The 23,420-nt window shown below is 46.6% G+C and overlaps 1 protein-coding gene across 3 annotated transcripts; it reads right to left on the bottom strand.

Moving 5' to 3' along the window:
• Positions 1-2,612: 2,612 nt before the first annotated feature.
• Positions 2,613-14,685, bottom strand: CCNE1 (cyclin E1). 3 transcript variants are annotated; one of them, XM_029205872.1, is made up of 11 exons: positions 14,492-14,685; positions 13,976-14,027; positions 13,781-13,868; positions 13,484-13,552; positions 8,933-9,078; positions 8,686-8,821; positions 5,855-6,001; positions 5,221-5,316; positions 4,870-5,004; positions 4,649-4,760; positions 2,613-4,557 (listed from the first exon to the last, which is right to left on the bottom strand). In XM_029205872.1, exons 2-11 carry the CDS (start codon positions 13,996-13,998, stop codon positions 4,235-4,237), a joined length of 1,275 nt encoding a protein of 424 aa, XP_029061705.1. In that variant the 5' UTR covers positions 13,999-14,027; positions 14,492-14,685; the 3' UTR covers positions 2,613-4,234. The 3 variants fall into 3 exon arrangements, with proteins under 3 accessions (XP_029061705.1, XP_029061715.1, XP_029061698.1); XM_029205882.1 differs by lacking the exon at positions 14,492-14,685 and having other exon boundaries at positions 2,613-4,100; positions 4,400-4,557; positions 13,976-14,140; XM_029205865.1 differs by lacking the exon at positions 14,492-14,685 and having other exon boundaries at positions 13,976-14,140.
• Between the last annotated feature and the right edge of the window lie 8,735 nt (positions 14,686-23,420).

Below are 23,420 nucleotides of genomic sequence, written 5' to 3'. Positions count from 1 at the left end.
CAGAGCTCAACGAAGAAATGACATCAGTGTGGGCCCCAGACAGGGTCCATCTCCTGCAGGAGGTGAGGTTCCAGCTGGCTGAGGATGCAGAGGCGCAGGGCCCGAGATCACTGTGGCCTGGGAGTGATGCACGGCAGTCCCTCAAGCAGGGCCATTTGGAAGTTACTTTCATTGATGCCCCTTCATCTTCCTTCGTGCCCCTCGCGGCCTGCACGGTCACTTTTCTGTGGCACAGAAGCATGACTCTGGGCTTGTTTCCTCAACCTCTGTGTCCACATGTCGCTTTGAGCTCTCACTCTCCTCTTATACCCCAGCTCTGCTGCCAGGGATATCAGGCCCGTCTTGAGCTTGACGTGCAAAAGCCCTTTGTGATGTAGGCTTTGTCACCTCTTCTGCCTCGCCTCCCTCCTTCCACTCCACTTTTCCAGGCCTGCTGGGGAGGACTCAACAGGCTCCCTCTCAAGCACAGGTACGGCTCCCACTCCATGCTCGCCTTTCACACCGCTGCCCTCTGGAGGATTCCAGCTGTTCTTCTGTCTCCCAGGCTCTCATGAGCTCTCGGTGGTCTGTGCCCTGCATGCTTTTGTCTCCAGGGCTGGTAGCGCCCAACACACAGCAGGGGCTCCCAGGAGAGGCCAGCTCACACATCATGCCAGGGACACCAGCATCAGACATGAACCTCACCGCAGTCAGATGCTACACGATTTTTGGAATTGGCGTTGATCAGTAGAATGATTTAAAAGGGGGGCAGAGGGAGTGTTTATTGAATAAAGGAGAGCATCGCCCTCCTGTCTGAGGCTCCTGGGAAATAGTACCTGTTAGCCTGTGAAGCTGAGCACATTAGAGTCTTCTGAGTTAAATTTGGAATTGGGATGAGGTAGGAAAAATCTATGCTCATTGAATACAAAATGCAATTGTCTGTCAGTGCAAGAACTAAAGAATCTGCCACAAATTATATTTAAGACTCTATTGTCACAGGCAGATTAGCTAATGCTTGATTTTAAGTATAGGCTTCTAATGCTATTACTCCTGGTTAGCTCTGCCTGGCAGGTAACCTTGTGGAACAAATGACTGCATTGCTTGAATAACATATTTGATCAAACAGGACAATTCTTTCAAAAATTGAGTTCTCTGTGGCAATCTGAGACCCGTAATCAGCAAATTAGATGATTACAGCAGGGATAAAAATAGCCTTCTAACAATGGCCAAGGTATAACTGTGATTTGAATTTCAAAATGCTGAACATGTGGTAGGAAAATGCACGGTTGGGTAAATATGACTAGACGTTATCAGGTTTGATTTCTCTTTCCATCCCTGCTCTGAGGTACAGCCTAATTTTGCCCAAATAAACTCCAATCTCCTTTGTGTCTGAGTTGGAGAAGTGTAGCCTCACACTAAGCTCCAAATCTTAAAGGACCTCACAGTTTTGCTTACCGGCCTCAGGAACGTGAACCTCAGCATCATTTATTCACCCACTGGTATGAAATGACCTCCGTGAAACAACGAGCTGTCCAAGTTCCATATGGGGGACCTTGGAAAACCTTCAACACCTACCACCTGAAGACCAGTGTTTTCTTTCTTGGGCACGGGGGACAGACCTGACAGCAGCTCTGATGAGGGCCAGTGAGTGAATTCTGTGAGCTGGGGTGGGATGTGAGGGTGTGGTGTGCTCTACCACAATCCAATCAGTCTTCATGGTTGCTTTTGATAAACTACTGTTTCTCTAGCTCTAACACAAGTTAAGTTAGACCGAGGGCCCACACTCCCATTGCTTTTCTGGGTCCTTCCTGCTGACGCATCTCTGCCTCAGAGCATTTGTTCACCAGAGGTGACTAGAGCTGCCACTTCCACCCCTGCTATCTGTTTGGTATCACCTCGCCTCAGCTGGTTTCAGATGAATTGCAGAACAAACGTGATCTGGCAAATGGGTATAGAGCTGACCAGTGAGGGGCCAAAGTTTATACCGACGGCTAGCAAATGGAAGACGCTCCTTTAAGAGGGGAAACTTGATTTTACTTACTAGTGGCATTTAGGGTTTCTGACAGAGCCACAGAAAATACTGGCTACTATGGATTTCACTTACCCTTCTGGGATTTATCCTTTATTAGCACAGATTATTAAGAGCTGCCTGTGGCAACAGTGCCATTTAAAAAAATACTGAGTCTCCAGAAATGCAGCCCTCTGACAATTTACACGTAAGGCAGCCTCATCTCAGCATACTCAGTAACTAACACTCTGCAGTACAACAGCCTGCCAAGCGGTCCACGAAGCATTTACCTCAAACATGCTTTCAAACCAGTGTTTCCTCACATTTGCCAAGCTCTCAAACTTATATAAAACTTTGAAAATAGAAATGTTTTCAGTGCCATATTTTTGCACAGAATGTCAAATATAAATTAACCACTTTTAGGATTTTTCAAGTCACAAATGATCACCATTAAAAATTCACTACTTATAAGGCAAGAGCATTTCTGAGATGAAGAAATAATTAGCTAGGAGTATCATTTGACTAAATACCATTACATGTAGATTTATAATGCATTTATTAAGAAAACTGTATTAGAACTGTCAGAACTATAACATCACAATGTGAAAAAGTAGGATCTCTCAAAATTCATATAAATATGGTAGATTAAAAGTGGCTGTTTTTCTTTCTACTTCAGATAGATTTTTGCAAAATAATAAAATACCAAGTTGAAATAAATGATATTTATTTGCTCATTCACCCTCCCTTAATGAACCCATACATACACCAAAGCATTGTGAGAAAATGAAACACAAGAATTGACAAGGCCATCACTTTGGGAATGTCCCACAAAACATGATGTGAACTGTACACACTGGGCCTTAAAGTGGACAGTAACCTCCTCTGTTAGCAAGGCACTTGGTGATTCCATCAATAGTCAGGGAACAGATTATATACGAATATCACGGCCTTGAACTACATATAATTTTACTTTGCATTTTCTTGTTCAAAGTGTAGTTTTAGGCTACTATGTTAACAAGTTCTCCAAACAAAAAAAATACTTTAGGTTAAGCTTTGGGTAAGGATGAAAAGAGTATTAAATAACACTAATTACAGATACTTTATGACCCTTGTCCTGTGCTCGGGAAGGAATCATACCTAAGAATCCTCTCGATGCAGACGTGACTTCACTACTATCACCACAGCCAGCCAGTGAGGCCGCCGGGAGCCACCACTTCACAGGGCACTGTTGGAAGATGTCAATCAGAGCCTCATTCTAGCTCAGGGGCCCTGAGGAGGCCTGTGAGGCTGCACCTGAAGCTCACTTCAAAAGTTTTCTTTTAATATATTTGCTTGAGAGGCTTGAGCTTTGAGAAGCATGAAGTTAAAAAAGAGAACCTGATATAGCCACATTCAAAGTTGACTCCTAACTTAAATTACCAGACATAGCTCATAAAACCAGCTGTCTCAAAGACAGTGTTTTATCTTTATTAAAAAACAGATAAACATAGCAGCACTTACAAAACAATAGTTCATAAAAGGCATTGTACACTGTCAACTGATAGTATGGAAAGGGGAGGCCCCCAGCATAGCTGGTTGTGGGCTGCGCATCGTTAACGCTCACAACCACCTGTTCCACTTAATATGACTCGACCCAGAACAGCCAGGGGGAGACCAACAGCAACATGGCACTCCTCAACTTCAAGCCTTTGTTATTTGTGTGAATAGTCAATCAAGTCAAGTATCACCCTCCTTAGCAGCATCTGGAGCACTCATTGGTGTTCTGGAGGTGGCTGGTGTACTTGACCCACTTATTAAAAAAATCTAAGCATTCAATAAGAAACACTTCTCCCTGTCCAATGCCATCCACAGAAACCTTCTGTTGCGGAAGAGACATGCTCTTCCATTTAAATATCTGTAAAAGCAAATGCACGCCTCTGCTGCAGTAGACGGGAGAGAACTGGGGGCAGGCACTTCCGCACAGCTGTCTCTGGTGAGGATGCTGGTGTGGTCATGCTGTTCCTTGCCCACCGCTCTGCTTCTTACTGCTCTGTGGAGGGGTGAGGACCCCAGTGGGGAGAGGAGAAATCCTATTTTCTTCAGACAATATGGCTTTCTTTACTTGGGCTTTGTCCTGATGATAAGAATAAAAGCCAGAAATGTTAACATGGAAGAATGTATCCTTTGGGCTTCACTTACTTTGTGCTTTTTTCTACGGAGATGAGTGAAGGAAAAAAAATAGCAAAGAACAATCTAAAAGTCTCTGGGCTACATGATACTTAGAGAGAGGATCTGTTGACCACCGTTTTTCTTTGCCACGGAATTAAAAGAATCAGAGTCTTTTGGGGATATCTGGAGCCTGTGGGAAAGAAAGTGAAGAGGCTGCTCGGGCAGTTTTAAGAATTCGTCTGGGAAACAAGGAACAGTACTGACCAGCAAATCCAAGCTGTTTATATGGGTCTGGATGTTGTGTGCATCTTCAGCAGGAACTCCCCTGAAGTGCTTAAGTTTTGAACTTCCTGTTTCCCTTATAACCATGGCAAATGGAACCATCCACTTGACACACTTCTCTATATCACACCACTGATACCCTGCAATGAAAATACATGTTAGGCTCAAATGAGGCCAACAACTGGTTTATAAGTTCAATACACCTATGAATGGACTGGAAAGCCAACGTACCTGAAACCTTTTGCATCAATTCAGATGAAGAGAAATGATACAAGGCAGAAGCAGCAAGTACCCCATAAGAAAATTCTAAGCAGCCGACATCCAGGACACAGAGATCTAAAAGCTATGGAGAAGAAAAGAACACTGAGGGACACAGCCAACACACACCCCTTCTAAAGTTACTCCATCTAGTGGTGGGGTAGGCCGCCCCACAGAGGTAATAAGCCACTCACCTCTGCAATCTGTATGAAGATGTGCTGAGGGTACTGCGGCAGGAGCACTTCATAGAAATCATTTAGATATGCGACCTGCATGTACACATTCAGCCAGGACACAATGGTCAGCGGACTTAAATGCCACTTAAGGGCCTAAGGGAAAACAGAGAGAAAAGAGACCAATGGTTGAAAAAAGAAAAAGACATTACTACTCCCTTTGGTCCTCCAAAGGAGTTCAAAATGTAGCCATTTCCCATGCCACAGTGTGTCCAGCTAGAGAACACCTAGCCAGATGCACTCATGCTGAATATAGAAAAGATATTATGTAGGAATTTTTAAAAAGGACTGAAAAACTAACTTGTAACCTACCTTCATAATGATTAACTCCATGGTAAGAATTTCATCTCCTGAACAAGCCCCATCTGTAACATAAGCAAACTGGTGCAACTTTGGAGGATAGATTTCCTGAAAGGAAATAAAAGGAAGATACTACTGGCAAAAAGTCCATCTCTGATAGTTTTAACTTATAATGTACCTCCCAAATTATTCTTTTTAATATGCTGACATAGAAAGAAGGAAAGGGTACATTGATGGGATAAATACAAGAGCCACTCCAGTGGTTCAAAATGCATTAATTGTGAAAGAAATGAAACACTTACCCACATCAATCAATCAATAAATCATCAAACTTTTACTCAATGGGGAGCTTTGAAATTTTCACCTTTTCAACATGTTTGAAAGCTGTGCCCATTCACCCTTCTAATCACACCAAAATTTTAATCCTCTCAGGTCAAAGTTCAATTTTTTTGATTAAAGGAATTATATTAACCTAAGCATTTTATATACTCATACTTTTCTTGGTTAATTTCTAGCTTTTTTGTGTGTGTGGCTGAACTTTAGAAGGCCTCAAATTAGAAAAATTTAGACAAATAGTTGACCTCTTCCCCTAATCTCAGTGGAGCTCAAGCATGTACTACATAACAAATATTTGAAAATTATTTACCTCAAGTTTGGCAGCAATAAATAAAGATGAAATCCCAATAAGCTGTAAAAGCGTTTTTACAATATTTTGTTGTGTTGCCATATACCGATCAAAGAAATCCTGTGCCAAGTAAAATGTCTCTCTGTGAAGTTTATAAACTTCACACACCTGAAAAAATAGTAAGTTTTAGAACAGTTACTTGAGAAAAAAAGAAAGACAAAAAACTTGTCATGAGTTTGGTGAAGGATAATATAACCAAATCAAGAGAGAGAACCTGGCTTCTCTGAAAGGATGGTTACCTTGCTTGTCCCTAAGCACATGCACAATGAAAAACTGGAACTCAGGTATAAGGATGAAGTGTTCTGTGATCTATAATATAAGAGCAAACGTTCATAGGCTGCGAAAGAAGGTACATTCACAGCCTGTTAAAAGCAGCATTTCAAGGAAAAATGGGATTTTCTCAAAGAAAGGTGTCCCCCTTTATAAGTTTCATTATGACATGAGGAAAGAACTACCATATTTCTTCTCAATGGGCACTATCAGTATGAAGGTTTGAAAGCTGGAACATACATTTATTTAAAGACTACAACACTAAAACACTGTTAATCTGTTAATCACAAGAGGCAAATGGTTTTTTAAAAACATTAAACAAAAGACTCGGAGATCTAGGTTCCAGCATTGGCTCCCCTTTAGACAAACCCATTTATCTTGGATTATCTCAGACTATAAAATTAGGACAATACCTGTTTTGCCTACCTCACAGGATTGCTGTGAGGTATGGTGAAATAGTGTACATGATGGAGTTGAAAAGGGCCAAGGAAATATTAGACCTCAATTCATTACTGTCATCAAATGTCTGATTGTGCATTTAAAACTGCTGTTCCTAAACAGTATATCCCATGTAAGTACACTTCATGGGGTTAATAAGTAGAAAGGGAAACAACAAACAGAACATTAGTAGAAAACTCCATCAATCACCAAAGAGTGTTTCTGAAGTCCAGGTGGAGCCATATTTAGAGTTAGTTTTTATAAAATAACACAACTACAATAGGATTAGAAGTAAAACTAGAGCTTCTGTTCTCTAAGGAACAAACTTTCCGACTACTTTACCCAGCTCACCATTGGGCACACAGCATAAGCACTGCCTTTCTTATGTAGACTTCTTGGCTGGGCCAGGGGCTGGGCAACTTAACATCGCTGCAGATGAGCCTGCCTGTGAACCGTGGACTCTAGTCTTGTCCCACTGAAGACATAAAGGTTACCATTCTTTTCTATCCTTTCAATAGTATTACATGACTTTTTTCATTGAATTGCAGGGAAAATCATTTCTTTAAAGCATCAATTGCATCAATGGCATCAACTGCATTATATAAACTAGAACCTCTCAGTCACATCATCTTATGAGCTGAAGCCTGAGAGGTTAAAGCATACCACATCTAATGCTTCAAGGAATTATAAAATGTTCCAAAAGGCCCATAAGGGCTATGTGCCATGGTGGATCTGTGGACAACGGCAAGGCCAAAGAATCTGTACATTTGTACATTTTCTATGTTGACATTTTCAGGGACCAATAAAGAAAAGCAAATTAAGAATGATAAAAATAGCTATCTTTTCTTGCCTACCATGTAAACTGTACTTATTTCTAATCCACACAAACTCTGCAAGCAAATATTGCTAGAAAACATTACAGATGAGAAAACCAAGACTCACAGTTAAGTGACTTGCCTGACTGAAGCACACAGACTTTAAATGGCAGCAGGGGATTTGACTCTAGGACAAGCACAACAGGGGTACACATACCCCTGCTAATACAGAATTCCTAAAGGTACGTGGCACAGTTCAGTTTTAGGGAATACTTAGACACTCAACTTCCATATGTGCTTTCATAAAACAGATCTGCCTGAGATGTCCTGCCACATCACAGAAGAAAGCCCACTTCTCACCCACCCAAGGCTTACAGAGGTGTCCAGGAAGTGTCCTTAATTGAGCCACTACTGAGTCACCCACACTTCCTCCCAGAAGGAGGTGCACTGCCTATACAATATTACTTTTTATGTTTAACAATTATTCATCACAATTTGTAATACTTGTTATTTTGATCAATTATTGTAGAGAAGTATGATAGTGTGATCAATAAAAGATTTGAACAAAATATTTTGTTAGGATAAAATTCTGTGGGTAAAGAGAAATGAATCCCAAGGAGTTAAAAAGAAACAATGTAAATTTTCTGACTTAAAGATAAATTTGTTCATATATTTTTAAAACATTTGGTAGTGGCTATCAAATAGCTGTTATCCACATTCCACTGTGTACACTCAAAAGCAATTTGAGGGGCTTCCCTGGTGGCGCAGTGGTTGAGAGTCCGCCTGCCGATGCAGGGGACACGGGTTTGTGCCCTGGTCCAGGAAGATCTCACATGCCACAGAGCGGCTGGGCCCATGGGCCATGGCCACTGAGCCTGCGCGTCCAGAGCCTGTGCTCCGCAATGGGAGAGGCCACAACAGTGAGAGGCCCGCGTACCACACACAAAAAAAATAAAAAGCAATTTGAGTGTACAAATTGAAAGATCAAATATCAATATTTATAATTAATTGGAAAATACAACCTTTGCAACTACTTAAACTTTGAGAAAAAAATTAGATGCCAACTTAAAAATAACTAAGGGGTAAAGATACTTCAGAAATTCTTTTAAGGAAGTACATAAGCAAAAAAGTTAGGCCACTGTAGTATATATACCACAGTTCAGAGACACAGAACGTGTCAATGGAATCAAACACTTGAAGAGATTATAACAGCACAGAAGAATCTAGAAATGGCCAATGCTTCTAGTTAACAGGAAGGCTCCAGCTCACCTCCATTAACCAATCTAGAAGAATCGCTCGCATTTTAGGCTGCAGAAGAGGGTGCCGCTGCATAAATTGCTTATCCCTCAAGTATGTCTTTTCCTTGTTTAACATGATTTTCCATACTTCCTCTCTATTTGCCCAGCTACAAAAAACAAAAGCAAGCAAAAGACAGGTGTCAGTATGCATCCATACTAGTGAGGCGGGAGTGCACACGGGAGTAAGAGATCCAGAAGGCACTCAGCAGTCAGCTTACTTCAGTACAGGCAGTGGCGAGGCTCTAGATGGTGTGCAACTCTGAGGCTTATATGCAGAATTCGGGTATACGAGCTCATCCTCTTCTTTGTCAGGTGTGGGAATCAAGGAACAGGGGTTTTCACAGACTGTATTACTGTCCCAAGGCTGTAAAGAAAGACACATTAAAAAAATGTTTGATGTAAACCAGCTGTTTTTACATTCATTTATTTGTCAAACAGCCAGTAAAACAGAAAATGTCTTCACGCTGGGGAGAAACCTCTAGGCCTAAGTCAACATTCTGGCCTAAATTAAGATGGAGATAGCATGGAAGACACAGAAATGACTCCAAGCTTTCATTTCATTTTGTCATTAGCTTAGAAGTCTATGCAGTAAAACCTAAGAAAACTACAGTCAGTAGCATTTTACCCTCCACATCATCAGCCTCACATGAAGTGACTGAGCAGCAAAATAGACGCAGAAGGGTAAGACAAAATGCAAACAGCTCTTACGTTACCAAAAAAACAAAAGAATAAAATCGATTGGCAGCTCAGTAAGATACTGAGCATGACTCTTAAAGTGTGTTGTGAGATTATTTGGTCACAATTCAAAGATTTGTTTTTTTTAATAAGTACAACTAACCTAATGAAATGTCTTAAAAGTGAAAGACAATTTCCAGTAAAAGCATTTACATAAGCACTCCACAATCACAAGTATAAAAAATCAAAGTGTAAACTGATTGCCATCTATATTTAAAGTCTCCTCATTTTGAAACAAAACCCGCCAAATGTGACATCTTCCTTTGGTTGCAGGTCAAGCCAAAATTATTACATAACGGGGACCCTTCCTTTTCCTTAACTCAAAATGAAACAAAAGGAGTATCTGCCTAGTTAAAACCGAATCAAGCAATAGTCACAGGATATATTAAAAAGTCTGTAGAGATAAAGCCTAGATATTCCTGAAGACCTCTGAAACCCACCCCAAAGCCTTGCAGAGTGATAAATGCTAATTGAATAAACCACCATTAAAAACCCAAACAGGGCTTCCCTGGTGGCGCAGTGGTTGAGAATCTGCCTGCCAATGCAGAGGACACGGGTTCGAGCCCTGGTCTGGGAGGATCCCATATGCCGCGGAGCAACTAGGCCCGTGAGCCACAACTACTGAGCCTGCGCGTCTGGAGCCTGTGCTCCGCAACAAGAGAGGCCGCGATAGTGAGAGGCCCGCGCACCGCGATGAAGAGTGGCCCCCGCTTGCCACAACTAGAGAAAGCCCTCGCACAGAAACGAAGACCCAACATAGCAAAAATAAATAAATTAATAAACTCCTACCCCCAACATCTAAAAAATATATAGATACCTATTAAAAAAACCCAAACAATGCTTCTTTTAAAGATTCCAGATACTTAATTTAAGTCAATTTTTAATATTTGGAAAATAATGTCATTTTGCCATTTAACATTTTTCCTTTTAAAGCTACTCTATTATCTTACTCTAAAGGACTATTATTGATTTTTAAAATTATAAAATAGTAATTTTATTGAAGACAGGGCATGTTAACAACCCTGCCAGTATGGAAGCTCTATAAAAAGTCTGAGACTCTTGGCTTTTTTTTTTTTAAAGCAGAGAGATCATTAATATTGACTAGAAAAGAGACAACGGAGAAGACTATAAATGAACATAGAAACTTGGGCTCTAAGTGCTGCCTGGAAGATATGGGACAGGGTGGCTATCACAGCACACCGGTCACTTTCAGAGGAAGCCAGAGCACTTTCAGGGTACTGAGAAGAGCAAAGCAGGATAAAGCTCTTCTCCATCCAATGTGCAAAGAATTGGGCATGCAAATTAACCATGACAGCTCTTGCCAACAGCTGTTGGAGAAGGGCAACATCCCCTTCCAGTTCTAGTATCATGTGCTGGTAGTATTTCCTTGACTCAAAAAGGGTCACATTACAACTGCTTTAAGTTGCTCTTCATTCAACAATGAATTCTAGTTTTGAAAGCAGAAGCTGGTTGTCACCCTCTACAGCCACATGGCTGAAATAGCTGAGAGGAGGCTTTTGGAGATAAAATGGTAACATTTCCCTACCTGTAGTTCACAGACAAATTGGGTGAACCACAAGCAGACAAATGGTCCCCAAAGTTGGCCTTTTAGGAACCAGGGGATGAAGCAGAATAATGAAATCTGTATCATTTAACTTGAGTGTATACCATGTCTCAAAGAAAGCAAGACCAGTCTGACTTTAGGAAGGAACTGGGTAACAGCAAGACACCAACTTTTAACTGAGAATAAGACTACCTTATGCAAAATTATGTTCTGAGAAGTAACTAATAGAAATTCCAGGACTCCACTTCAGTAAAAAAGTTGGGTCTCATGCAAAAAATTGAACAACAAAAATGGATATATTAAATAGACTTTAGATAAAAGAGTATTATCTTCATTGAGAAAAACCTAAAGTAAGAATCAAAGGTTCCATGTGGTCTTGATGAAGCAGTTTCATGGAGTTGAGCATGAGGGCTACAAGTAGCTCAGAGCTGTTGAACAGGGATGAACTATGATAACTCCAGAGAAAAATTCTGTGTAATTAATTGGCAAAAAGGTTGTTACCCCAAAATTCTAGCTTCATGAATCTACACAGAGAAATAACATAAGACATTGATTGCTCCATAAATGATGGGTAATTTTCAAGCTATCTACTTTGCAAAATGTGTAGAAACCTGTTGTAATTAATCTCTGAAAAACCATGAAAACGCCTTCTAGTGGGAAATAATATGGCTATTCATGTTATCACATCTATCAACTCTCTGCAGTCCAAGGATAGGACCAAAGCCCTATCTTAGGCACCCTAGGCACAGCTCAGGTTATCTTTGAGAACAGAAACTACCCTAAAACTCCAAGAAGTCAACAGGGACAGCTTTGCTTCATCCTAAGTTAAAAACTTCAATTCTGGGCTTCCCTGGTGGCACAGTGGTTGAGAATCTGCCTGCCAATGCAGGGGACACGGGTTCGAGCCCTGGTCTGGGAAGATCCCACATGCCGCAGAGCAACTAGGCCCGTGAGCCACAACTACTGAGCCTGCGCGTCTGGAGCCTGTGCTCCACAACAAGAGAGGCCGCGATAGTGAGAGGCCCGCGCTCCACGATGAAGAGTGGCCCCCGCCTGCCGCAACTAGAGAAAGCCCTTGCACAGAAACGAAGACCCAACAGAGCCATAAATAAATAAGTATATATTTTTAAAAACTTCAATTCAAAACACAGTCGGGAAAATAACCAATCTTGAATTTCACAAAGTAGAGGTCCATTTTAGTAGAAATCCACAAAAATTAACTTGCTTGGTTTGAAGTCTTAACAGGGAGAAAAAAGGAAAAAAAGGAAAGAACTTGGAATGCACTGTCTTATTTCCTTTCCTAAAGTAAAGTATTTCTTCTTCTAATACAGTAAGGAAATCATCAAGCCATTGTTCAATATTCAGTGGAACCTCCCCATAAATACTAATTACTAGGGTCTTATGTGCAGTAACAACTTTTTATAAATAATGTGGCCCTTGACTTTGAAGCCCTTCACTCTTCCAAACCCAGCTGCTATGGCTGTTGCTCACTGCCCTACAAAGTGATGTGCTTCCACTGCTAACCTAATCAGGACCAGTATCCTCAGCTCAAATACTATTCCTGCTCAGCTTTTATCTACTATAGCGTCAGAAAGCCTAATCAGCTAGTTTGGAGATAGGCTGCTTCCCCTACTAGAGCCATAACTACAGTCTCCAGCCATTTCTGGAGGCAGAGAGATAATACAAGCTTTTTCTGCTCGGAACTTCTGATATTATGATGATACCATGAGCATGTAAGAAATATGGCGGGAACTCCATGAAGGAGGGGCAAGAGAAATGGACTAGTCAATTTTAAAAATGTGTTGAGATGCACATATCATTACACAGAATGTCCTCCTAACACTCTGGTGGAGGCCAGATCAAGCTCCAGGTGACAGTGACCACTGTAGGTAATTGCTGGATGGGCTAGAAGAACTTTCAGAAAGGGGGAAAAAGTTTGAAACATGACCTAAAGGGGGTGGGAGCAGGGACAGGAAGTCCTTAAGCACGATGACGAAGAAACACAAGTGTGGATGTGTGCTTATGTGTGTACACACAAACCCCCATCCTCACAGTTACCCAAAGAGCTCTGTCTCAGGAGCCCTCCCCGCAGTTCACCAGCCCACAGAGAGGCTGTAGGACAGACTCCGCCCCTGGCTTGCACAGGACTCTGGGTTACTTTCTTCCTCTAACTGAGTCTCAGTTTCCTCAAGGGCAAAAGGAGAGGACTGAGTTATGTGAGGTCCATTCTGGTTCTTCCAGACATCAGCGCATATTTGTCATCTCAGGGATGTCAGTCAGGAACACAGACCTTCCTGGAATCTCAAGGCTGGCAGAGGTCAGTGCCCACTGACAGGCACAGTGCTCAGTTGTACGGACTGTGGCCACAGTTAGAGAAAAAGCCTTCAGCAGAAGGCAAGGAAATATGAGACTTAATGTGACCCCAAAAAAGGAGACCCTCAACTTGGACCTAATCAGAAAATGTACCTACCTGACTGCCACACTGGTGTCTCACGGTCCTGTCAATTTTGGCAACTTCTTCATCTGGATCCTGCAAAAACTAACATAAAACAACCCACACCCCAAGGAAACACACCAAACAGCCCAAAGACAAAAACACAGAGAGAGAGAGAAAAAAAGAAAGCTGGTAAGGTTATGAGCACCATTTCTGCCAAACGCACCCCCCTTGACCCCCTATCAATAAATATGTGGTCAGAACCCAGCCTGGTACCCAGGTAAGATGGGGGGTGGGGGGGAATCCTCCCCCACCTGTCTCCTTTGTACTCACAACGGCCACATTTGCCTTCCTTTTCCTGGAGCGAACGGAGACATCGGTGCCGCTTTCCTCTTTCATGGTGCCGGGTTCCTTCCCATCCCTGAAAAGCCAGGATGGCACAGAGGTAAGAGTTCTCCCCAAATCTCGGCCCACCCCTCCCCCACCACTGCACACCTTCCCCTTCCCCGCAGCGGCCAGGCCACTCACCTCTCCTTCTTTTCCCTCGGCATGGCGCTGGGCGCAGGATCAGACCTCAGGCCTGGGGGCATGAAGCGGCAGTGGGGTGAGGACGGCCGGCGGAGGGGACCAGGGCCCGCCGGTCCGTCCCGGGCACCCCTCCCCCTCCAGCGCGGGCGGCAGCAGCGGCGGGAGCCTCCCGGGCCGGTCGGGAAAATGGCCGATGGGCCCGGGGTGGCCTGTCACCCGCGGCGCCGCCAGCGGCCCGCGATGCCGCGTCGGAACCCGGGGTGGGGGGGGCCCTCGACGGCCCCCGAAACCCTCGCCGGCCCATCGCCTCCCTCGGGGCCCCGGCTGCCTCAGTCTTCCCCTCAACACCTCCCCGTAGCCTGTCCCTGAGTCACCCTACCGGGGCACCCCGCGCTGACGCCTCCAGGGACCCGGCGACCCGGCCTCGCCCCACCCCCACCCCGGCCCGGCCCGACCCGGGCGCTCCAGGAGTCCCACTCTGCCGCGCCGTCCGGCAGCCCGCGGCGGGGTCCTTACCCGAAGACGTCTCCGCGGCAGGCAGGCGGGCTGCACGAGCCGAGGCCGGAGGCAGGAGGCAGAGGCGAGCGGGAAGCCGTGAGGCGGGAGGCTGCGGAGGGCCGAGCGCGCGGCGGTGGCGGGATCCGCGCCTGCCCCCTACACCGCGCTGGCGGCCGAGCCGGCTGCTCCTGCGCCCGGCTAAGAGCGGGACATTTAAAAATCCCAGCGCGCGGAACGGGCCCCCGGCCCGCCCTCGCGCCCTCCCGCCACCCTCCGCCCCGCCCCGACCGGCTGGGAGCCCCTCAGCGGCCGCCCGAGGGCCCGGGCCCGCCCAGCCACCGCCCTCAGGACCGCCCCGTGTGGCGCTGGCCGGCCCCGGCCCTCCGGACCGCCAGGGGCGGGACCAGCGCGGGGCGGGGCTAAGTGACAGGGCCTGCGCGCCGGAGAGGCGAGGCCCGGAGGCCGGGCGGGGCCTGCGCGGCTAGAGCTGCGGAGCCCGCGCGGGGCCGGACTCGTGGGCTGGCCCGCGCGCGCGGGGGGGGCGGGGCCGCGCAGGCGGGACGCGGGGGAGCTCTGGCGCGAGCGCGGCAGAGGGGCGGGTCGCCGGGCTCCGGGGGCGGAGCCGAGCGGCGCTGGAGCGGCAAAAAGCCGCGTGGCCTGCGCGGGTGGAATGTAAACACGGCTGACGGCTGGGGTTCGGGCCCCGGCTGGGGTCTGCCAGAAGACCCGACGTCCGTTGGCCTCAGGCGCGCGCCCTGTCCCTCCTTGTACGTCCTCCCCGCCCCCGAGACGCAGAGTTCCGGACCTTCAGTCGGGGCGGGGATGTGCCCAAGGTCACAGCGCCTGGTCACAGAGCCTAGAACCAGGGCCTCAGGCCGCCTGATCTGGGGCCCCCCTGGGGAACAGCTGTTACTCCTGGACGCGCGTGCATCCCTCTGTCCATGCGTGCTTGCGTTCATTCAGCTAATAGTAGAGCACCTTCCATGTGTGCCCCTTACCCAAAAATTCTTCAGAAGACCTTTCTGATTCTGGGATTTCACGCAGACCTCTCTAGCTTAAGTGTTTACATCGACGGGCCCGTAAAATCAAATCTACACTCCCTGCCCTACAGGACTCCGCGTGGACTGGCCCTCAACCCCTCTCAGACCATTCCTTCAACCCCCTCCCCTCACAACTCTTTTGGCCACCCTGTGTCCTTTCTCATGTCAGGGCCTTGGAGTTTGTTGTCCCCAGCTCTAGCCCCTTCTGGCTGCTCATCCTTCCCGAGAACTTCAAGGTCTTCAGTGACCACTTAATTTAGAGCACCCCTCTCCCCAGGAGCTCCTGTTCACCTCATTGCCCTGCTGTGGTTCCTTCACAGCCCTTGCCACCATATGTCTCTTGCTCCTGTCCGTGTTTGGTGCTCCGCTCCCTACCTTGTCTGTCTTGTTCACTGCTGTATCCCCCAGCTCTTGGCAAAGTCCCTGGAGGAAGGGAGGCACTTAAATCTTACTTGTGAAGGAATGCTTGAAAAACACAATGACCAAGCCCTTGTGGAGTTTACAGGCTAAGAAGAGACAGGTATTGAACAATCATCACTTGAAAGTACCTACTGTACTAAACTTCTAGAAGAAGCATGTAGCAGAGGGCTCCTAAACACTCCTAAGCCCCTTCCTGATTTACAGTCCCAGTCTTGGACCTCCTCCCTCCATGACTGTCTTCTTGAAGTTAGAGACTAGACCTTATTGGAGGGCCTGACTTGTGTCATCCTCAGAGGTCCCTGCTAGCAGATTGTTGACCTTCCAGGGGCTCTGAGGTCAAGGCTGCTGAGATGACTTGCTCGGATTGGCTTAGGTAGGCATGGGAACCCAGGCTCCTGAATTCCCAGCCCTTAGGTAGTAACAATAACAGGTATCACAGACATTTCCAAAATAGCAGATTTGCCCTAAATCCTTCAAAGTATTATCTCAACTAAACTTCACAATAATCCTGTGATGTTGATACCATGATTGTCTTATTTCACGTATGGCATCTATCTACTTCTTAGGGTCATTGTAAGGATTAAGTGAAATAATGCAGATGAATTGCTGAGTACAGAGCCTGGCACATAATAACTACCAAATAAATGACAATTGTTTAACAACGATAGACAAGACAGTTTTCCATAGTGGTTGTAGCAATTTATACGCCTACCAGCAAAGAATAAGAATTCCTGATGTTCTATACCCTAGCCGATATTTTCGTCAGTGGTAAAATGGATAAGTAAATTTTGGTATATTCATTCAGTGGAATACTACACAACAATAAAAAGGACAAACCACTGAAACATACAGCAATATGGATGAATCTCACAGACATAATGGTAAGCACAAGAAGCCAGATACAAAACAGTATTCCTGTGTGATGCCAGTTATTAGAAGTTTAAGAAAAGACAAAAACTGTGGTGACAGCAATAAGACCCCTCTGGGGTGGGGGTTCTGGGTACCACCATACACATGTTTCATATCTTGATCTAAGTGGTGGTTACATGGCTGTGTACATATATAAAAGTTGAATCACATTTGTGATTTGTGCACTTTACTGAGCATATGTAATACCTAAAAAATAAAATAGTTATTTTTTTAAAAAATAATTTAAAACAAAGTAAAGCAAGACTTTAACAATCCCTGCCCACTCGGGAACTTCCAGTCTGGAAGGGAGGCAGTCATGTAGGTTGGCAGTTACAGTACAGAGTGATAAGGGCTAGGATGGGAAAATTCTGGGGGCTACGAATTCACATGGAGTTAGGGGCAAGGGCATCCAATCTACTCCTGGACACTAAGAAGGCTGCTTGGAGGAAGCAGCCTCTAGGTCGGAAAGATGAATGGATTTGGCAGGAACAATGGAAAAGTTATGTCCGAGGCAGCAGAAACAGCCTGCACAAAGACTTGGAGTCTTCAGAAATCAGTGATGGCTACTCGTCTGGAGCAATTCACCTTTGGCTCTTTGAGTTCATTTCATTCTGTGTCCAAACATTGACACAGCCTTGAGGGAGACTGTGCATTACACTAGAGGTGGTAGAACAGCTGCTGTGTAGGGAGGACAGCACCTGCCCTCTGCCATGAGACTTTGGGAAATTCCTTAACCTCTTGGTGCCTCAATTTCCTCATCTGTAAACTGGGTGTGATTTTAATTATTCCAACCTCCAGAGTTGCTGTGAGGAATAAATGTATTAATACCTATAATGCATTTGCTATAGTATCTAGCATAGAGTAAGTGTTCAATATGTATCAACAATTATTATTATTCATTTAAAAATTGGGGGCATTGGCTTACCTTCATATGTGGTTTAGGCCCTGATGATGGTGGAGGGTAAGGAACCAGGATACAAGCATTAAGAAGTAATCCCATGGGGGTTGCAAGGGGAAAGTTCTTCCCAGCTATGATTCCTTAACCCGGGGCCCCCAGGCAGCCTTCAGGGTCCCAGGAAACTGCCTGCTGACAGTGCCGGCCTATCAGGTGCACTTTCCCGGGCAGCTGGTGCAGAACTGTTACCAGCTCCATGCAGGCACCTCACAAAAGTTAAGGAGCACTGGAGAGGGTTGATGAGGGAAGGTGTGGGCTGTGACTGGGAGTGGAGCTGGCCCAGGCTTTGCTATCAGGCAGAGCTGGACAACTGTGGCTGCCTGGCTGAGCCAAAGCTGGGGGGTCTTGTGAGGCTATACACAGGAAAACCAGAGGAAGAGGGGTCAGACTGGCTGCACCACTGCACCGGTGTGGGCTGTGGCGTCGGGGCCAGGCAGGATGAGCAGGACCCAGGGCCAAGGAACTGAGTGTGGGAAGGCCTCAGAGGCTTGGCTCCTGTCCTCCCGCAGCCCTGGGGATCTGTCTGCACAGCCTGCCAGGTCAGCCGGAGTCCCAGGCCCAGCCCACTCCCCAAAACTTGATTAATGTTCAGATCAAGCTCACACTGCTGTGGATTCAGAGGGGGGAGATTAGCAAACCAATAGGTGGCCCAGCCCTGGCCTAACCCTCTCTTACACTGGAAAGCAAGTCCAGTCAACACTTTAGACAGAGGCTCTGGTTAATTAAAAAACTCCAGTGAAAACTAAAACCTTTAAACTGAGTATATGATAGAATAATGATGGCAGCTGACATTTATGGATTCTGTCCTAAGCTGGGGGTTGCCAGGAACAGAGACAAATTTGAAGACACTTCAAGGAGTGGGAGTGTGTGACCAGGTTGCTGGGGGAGGGGCAGTTATGCAGCAACAAGCAACCCCCCCAGCATGGGCTAAGACACAAGAGTGCTTTGTTCTGTGTCTGACCACCATATTCCCAGCTTTCAGCTAAATCGCCTCATCTTGGGTTTTCTGAAGGCAGGCACAGCTGCAAGACACAGAGCAGGGGCTTGGAAAGAGGAAGCCCTGGAATCTTTTTTCTGATCAGGGACTCACATTTTCCTTGCAGCACCACACTCTTGAACTTGATGGGGGAGGGAGACTTGGCCAATCAGGGCACTGCATTCCTGACTGTGTCATTGGTTCAGGGGTAGGCACGTGACCCAGTCTGGACCAGTGAAAATCCTCTGGAGTTGCTAAGCTGATGGGAAGAGGTCTGGAACTAGGAGGCCATCTTGCCACACAGGGCGACCTTCCTTAGAGGGAGGTCCTCTGGGGGGGGCGGGGGGGGCGGGGTGCACAGGGAAGCAGAGCCAGAGGAGAGGGGAGGCAGCTTTCTGATTTGTTGAGCTCCTGGATCCAATCAAGCCCAAGACCAGATTACTAGGAACTTTCTGGATGCTGGAGCCAATTATTTTCATGTTTATTTAGACAGTAGGGCTTGGATTTCTCATAACTTGCAGTCGAGAGAGTTATGGGTGTCGCTTGTGCCCATCAGAGGGCCTCTGGTGGTCCCCTAGACCCGTGCAGGCCCTTCTTGATAAGGTCTGTAAATCCACAGTGGCATGGCTGGCTGGCTGGCATGTGGTTCTGGTGGTGCCAGACCTGGGCCATGGTCTCAATTCCCCAGGAATCCTGACTTCCATGGTATCTCCCTCCATCACTCGCTGACATCAGGCACCTAGAAATCTACTTGTTAATCAGTCTGGCAGCCTCGGGACCCCCAAGAGCAGGTGGGCCTGGGGTGGACTGGCTTGACTCTGCCCTCTAGGAGTTCCCAAGAGCACCTCACACCCTCTGGGGGCAAGCGGGCACTAACTGAACAGGACTCACTCCTAACATGACCAGATAGAGGTCACAAACTGATGCTGGTGGGCCACAGAATACTAGCAAAAAGTTGAATTCTTGTACACATGAGGGTTTCCGACTCGCTGAGCAACAGGATTATTTGGCAAAGTTGGGCTCACATCTGTGCAGGGGAACGGCACGCTGCTGACCTCTTTGGGTGGGGCAGCTTCGCCCTATGTCCATAATCCTTTAGGTATCAACATTGGCCACATAGTTGCCTGACCTTGAGACCCTGCTAGGAATTCAGAGCTGAGCCAGAGCCTGCATAGCAGGGTCTTGGATGAGAGAGGTCAGGATTAAATAAACAAGAAGGAAAGAAGGAAGAAGGCATGGAGGAGGGGGTAGACTGGGATGAACCCAGGCCTAGAGGCCTGAGCATTCCCCAGAGCCCAGCACAGAGTCTGGACAGCCAGGTTTGCTGAATAAATAAGTGGATGGATGAATGGATAGGGGGCAAAGGTGAGAGGTACAGAAAGCCTTTTCCAGATGGTGACGGGAAGCTGAAGAGGCCGGGTGCATGGAATAGGGAGCACATTCTTTTGCCGCAGCCCACGTGGGGCTGGTATCAGGGTCAAAGAGGGCTCGGCACAAGTAACCTCCACGATCAAGGCTGGAGCTTCCCCACCTCCCACCCTCCCACCCTCTCTTCTCTGTCTGAGAGCCTCTCTACCTTCAACCTTTCACTATGAATTATTTTTCCCACTTAAATCTGTTTATATGAAAAGGGAAACCTACTGTCCCTACCCTAAATGGAAAACCAGCATCAGCAGCCACAAAGAGAAGGGAAGCATCAAAGTGTTGATAACCACAGACAGGACAATGTGAGGCAGGCCATGAGCCTGCGTCCTGATCTCTTTCTGTTTAAAACAGGAGATGACAGTATGGGTATGATTCCATTAATACCAGGTACTAGGGTGGTCAAATTCAAAGAGACAGAAAGTAGGAGGGCAGTTGCCAGGGCTGGGGAGGGGGGATGGGAGTTATTATTTAACGGGTACAGGGTTTCAGTTCTGCAAGATGAAAAAGTTCTGAGGATGGCTGGTGGTGATGGTTACACAATATTGTGAATGTAACTAACGCCACCAAATTAAACATTTAAAAATGGACAAGACAGTAAGTTTTATGTTATGTGTATTTTACCACATTTTTTTAAAGGAGCTGAGCAGACATTAGAGAGGTTTCAAAGCCATCTCCTTCAAACTGAGCCCTTCTCCTGATTAAGCAGAACACGTGAAGGAGAATTGAAACGAGAGTGACTCACCATGTGACGTGGTATTATTTCAAATTAATATGTAAAACCGTGGTCAGAGGAAGAAAAGGGATAAGTAATGGGCCAGGGGTATAGGAAAGTGTGCAGAGGGACAGCCCCTCTGCAGTGCGAGCATTCTTGTGTCCTGCAGGAGGATGCTCTCGGTGGCTGCAGGCTGGCGTGTGCCCGTGCTGGGGAGACAGGGGTTGCAGCTGCGGGGTTCCTAGCTCAGCGTGATCTTGGGGAAAGCACTTCACCTCCTGCTGCCTCAACTTCCTCCTCTGGCCAAGAGGAGGTAAAAGGGTGGCCATGAGGCTGCAGCGAGGCACTGTGTGGGAGAGCACCCTGCAGGCTCTGTCACCTGGCTTCCACAAGCACCCCCCTTCGGTTCTCTCTGATCAGTTTTGGTGAGGAGATCTATGAATTTGGTTCCAGTGTCTGGGACGGTTAGTTGATCAAACTCCCTGTTTTCACATCCTTCATGATGCTGGACAGCAGAGGAATTGGAGATTGTGCCATTGTACTGGGCCCATGAGGTGCCTCGTCCACAGTTAGTGCCCTTTAAGTGTCCGTTGACTGATTTCAGGGAGGAATTCTGTTCTAGGGGCATGTAGGTTGAACAGGCGTCCTGCCCTCAAGGTGCTCACCCCCAGTGGAGGAGAAGAACAGCCCACCTGTCATCACACAGCAGCAAGAGAAATGCAGGGGAGGGAAGAACCTGGCAGGAGGGGTCCTGGTCCAGCTCAGGGAGAGGAGAGGGGCAGGAAATGGAGTCACTGATACTGCCTTTCTCAAGGTCAGCAATGCCCTCTATCTTGCCGACTCCAAAGGGCACTTTCCAGGCTTCGTTGCACAGCCCTCTCAGGAGCGCTGGGCATGGTGGCCCACCCTCTCCCTCCTGCGAACACCACTGCCCTCTCCTGGTGTCCTTCCTCCTTCCCTGGTGCTCTTCCTCAGTGCCTTTGCTCCTCCTCTACTCAGGCAAAGGAGTTGTTCTCCCTCCCTGGGTAGTCTTACCATCTCCAGCTCACGTCTCTGCCCAGCCCACTGGACTTCTCCACTTGCCAGTCTCCCAGTCTCTCAGTGTAAGGTGCTCAAACGTGAACTCTGGTTATCCCCCCCCTCACCTGTTCCTCCACCTGGTGCCACCATTCACTCAGTTGCTTAAGCCACAAACCTGGTATTCATCTTTGATTTTTCCCTTTCTCTCATCCTCTGCATTGCACGCATCGGCAAACCGCAATAGCTCTCTGCCCCCCAAATATTTCCAACCTGTCTACTTCTCCCCTTCTCTACCCCATCCTGGACTGAGCCACCGTCTGCTTTCTGGACAGCTGCAGAGTCTCCTGAACTGCTTTCCCATCGTCACTGCCTCTTCCATGGAAGAGCTAGTCATCTCAAATTCGCTTCCGGAAACCCGATCAAACATGCCCCTTCTGAAAACCATTTGTCAGCTCCCCACTGATTGCAGCAGCATCGGGCCCTGCCTGACTCAGCTCCTGATACTGCCCTCTCATCCTGGGGCCCTGGGTCCTCTTCCCAGCTCTGCCTCTGCTCCAGCCTAGCAGGCTCACAGTCCCTTTCTCTGCCACGCCAAGATCTCGGCTTCTTTAGTGTGTTTGCACCTGTTCTTCACCCACTCCCCACTCTCCCTCGGTGACAGACTCCGTCTCCTTCAATATCCCCTCCTCAAGGAGGCCTTCCCCAGCGACCCCACCGAAATTAGGTTGTCTCCATCGCGGGACAGGTACTTTCAATTTTTTTTAACTTTTTGACCACGCCGTGAGGCTTGCGGGATCTTAGTTCCCCAACCAAGGATCGAACCCGGGCACCTGGGCTGAAAGTGCTGAGTCCTAACTACTGGACTGCCAGGGAATTCCCAGAACAGGTATTTTCTTTCTCACCTCTCGCCAGTTTTCTCTTGGCATCCTTTTTCGTTTTTGTCTTCTTAATTATAAAAATTTCACACATACGCACAAGTAGAGAGATAATAGTACAATGAACCCTCATATACTTAGTCTACAGATTTAATAAGATTTTGTCATATTTGCTTCAAGCCTTCAGCATTTTTTCTTTGCTGAAGTCTTTTAAGGCAAATTCTAAACATTATGTCGTTTCACTTTTACATGCTTGAGTATGCATCTTTTAAAAGTATGGTCATTTTCTTACATAACCGCAATGCCAGTAACACACATATAGCAGAATGGACAATTCTTGGTGTCGTTCAATACTCAGTCTAAAATCAAGTTTCCCAGTTATCTCAAATATGTCTTTGAACCATTGGCGTGAATCACAGCCTAAACAGGATCCACATGCTGCATCTGGTTCCTGTGCTCTTTGTTCTCTTTACTCTAGAGCAGCTCCTTCTTTTCCACATTTGCCACAGAAGCCAGGTCAGCCTCCTGCAGGATCATTTCATGTTCTGGTTTTGTCTGTTTGCTTCTCCATGGAGCCATCTAACGTGTTCCTCTCTTCTCTGTATTCCCTGTGGG

This window comes from Monodon monoceros, unplaced genomic scaffold, assembly GCF_005190385.1.
Source record: "Monodon monoceros isolate NGI ecotype Baffin Bay Population unplaced genomic scaffold, NGI_Narwhal_1 Super_Scaffold_10, whole genome shotgun sequence".
NCBI lineage: Eukaryota > Metazoa > Chordata > Mammalia > Artiodactyla > Monodontidae > Monodon > Monodon monoceros.
The sequence above is the reverse complement of the archived record's forward strand: the minus strand, read 5'-3'. Positions and strand labels throughout refer to the sequence as shown.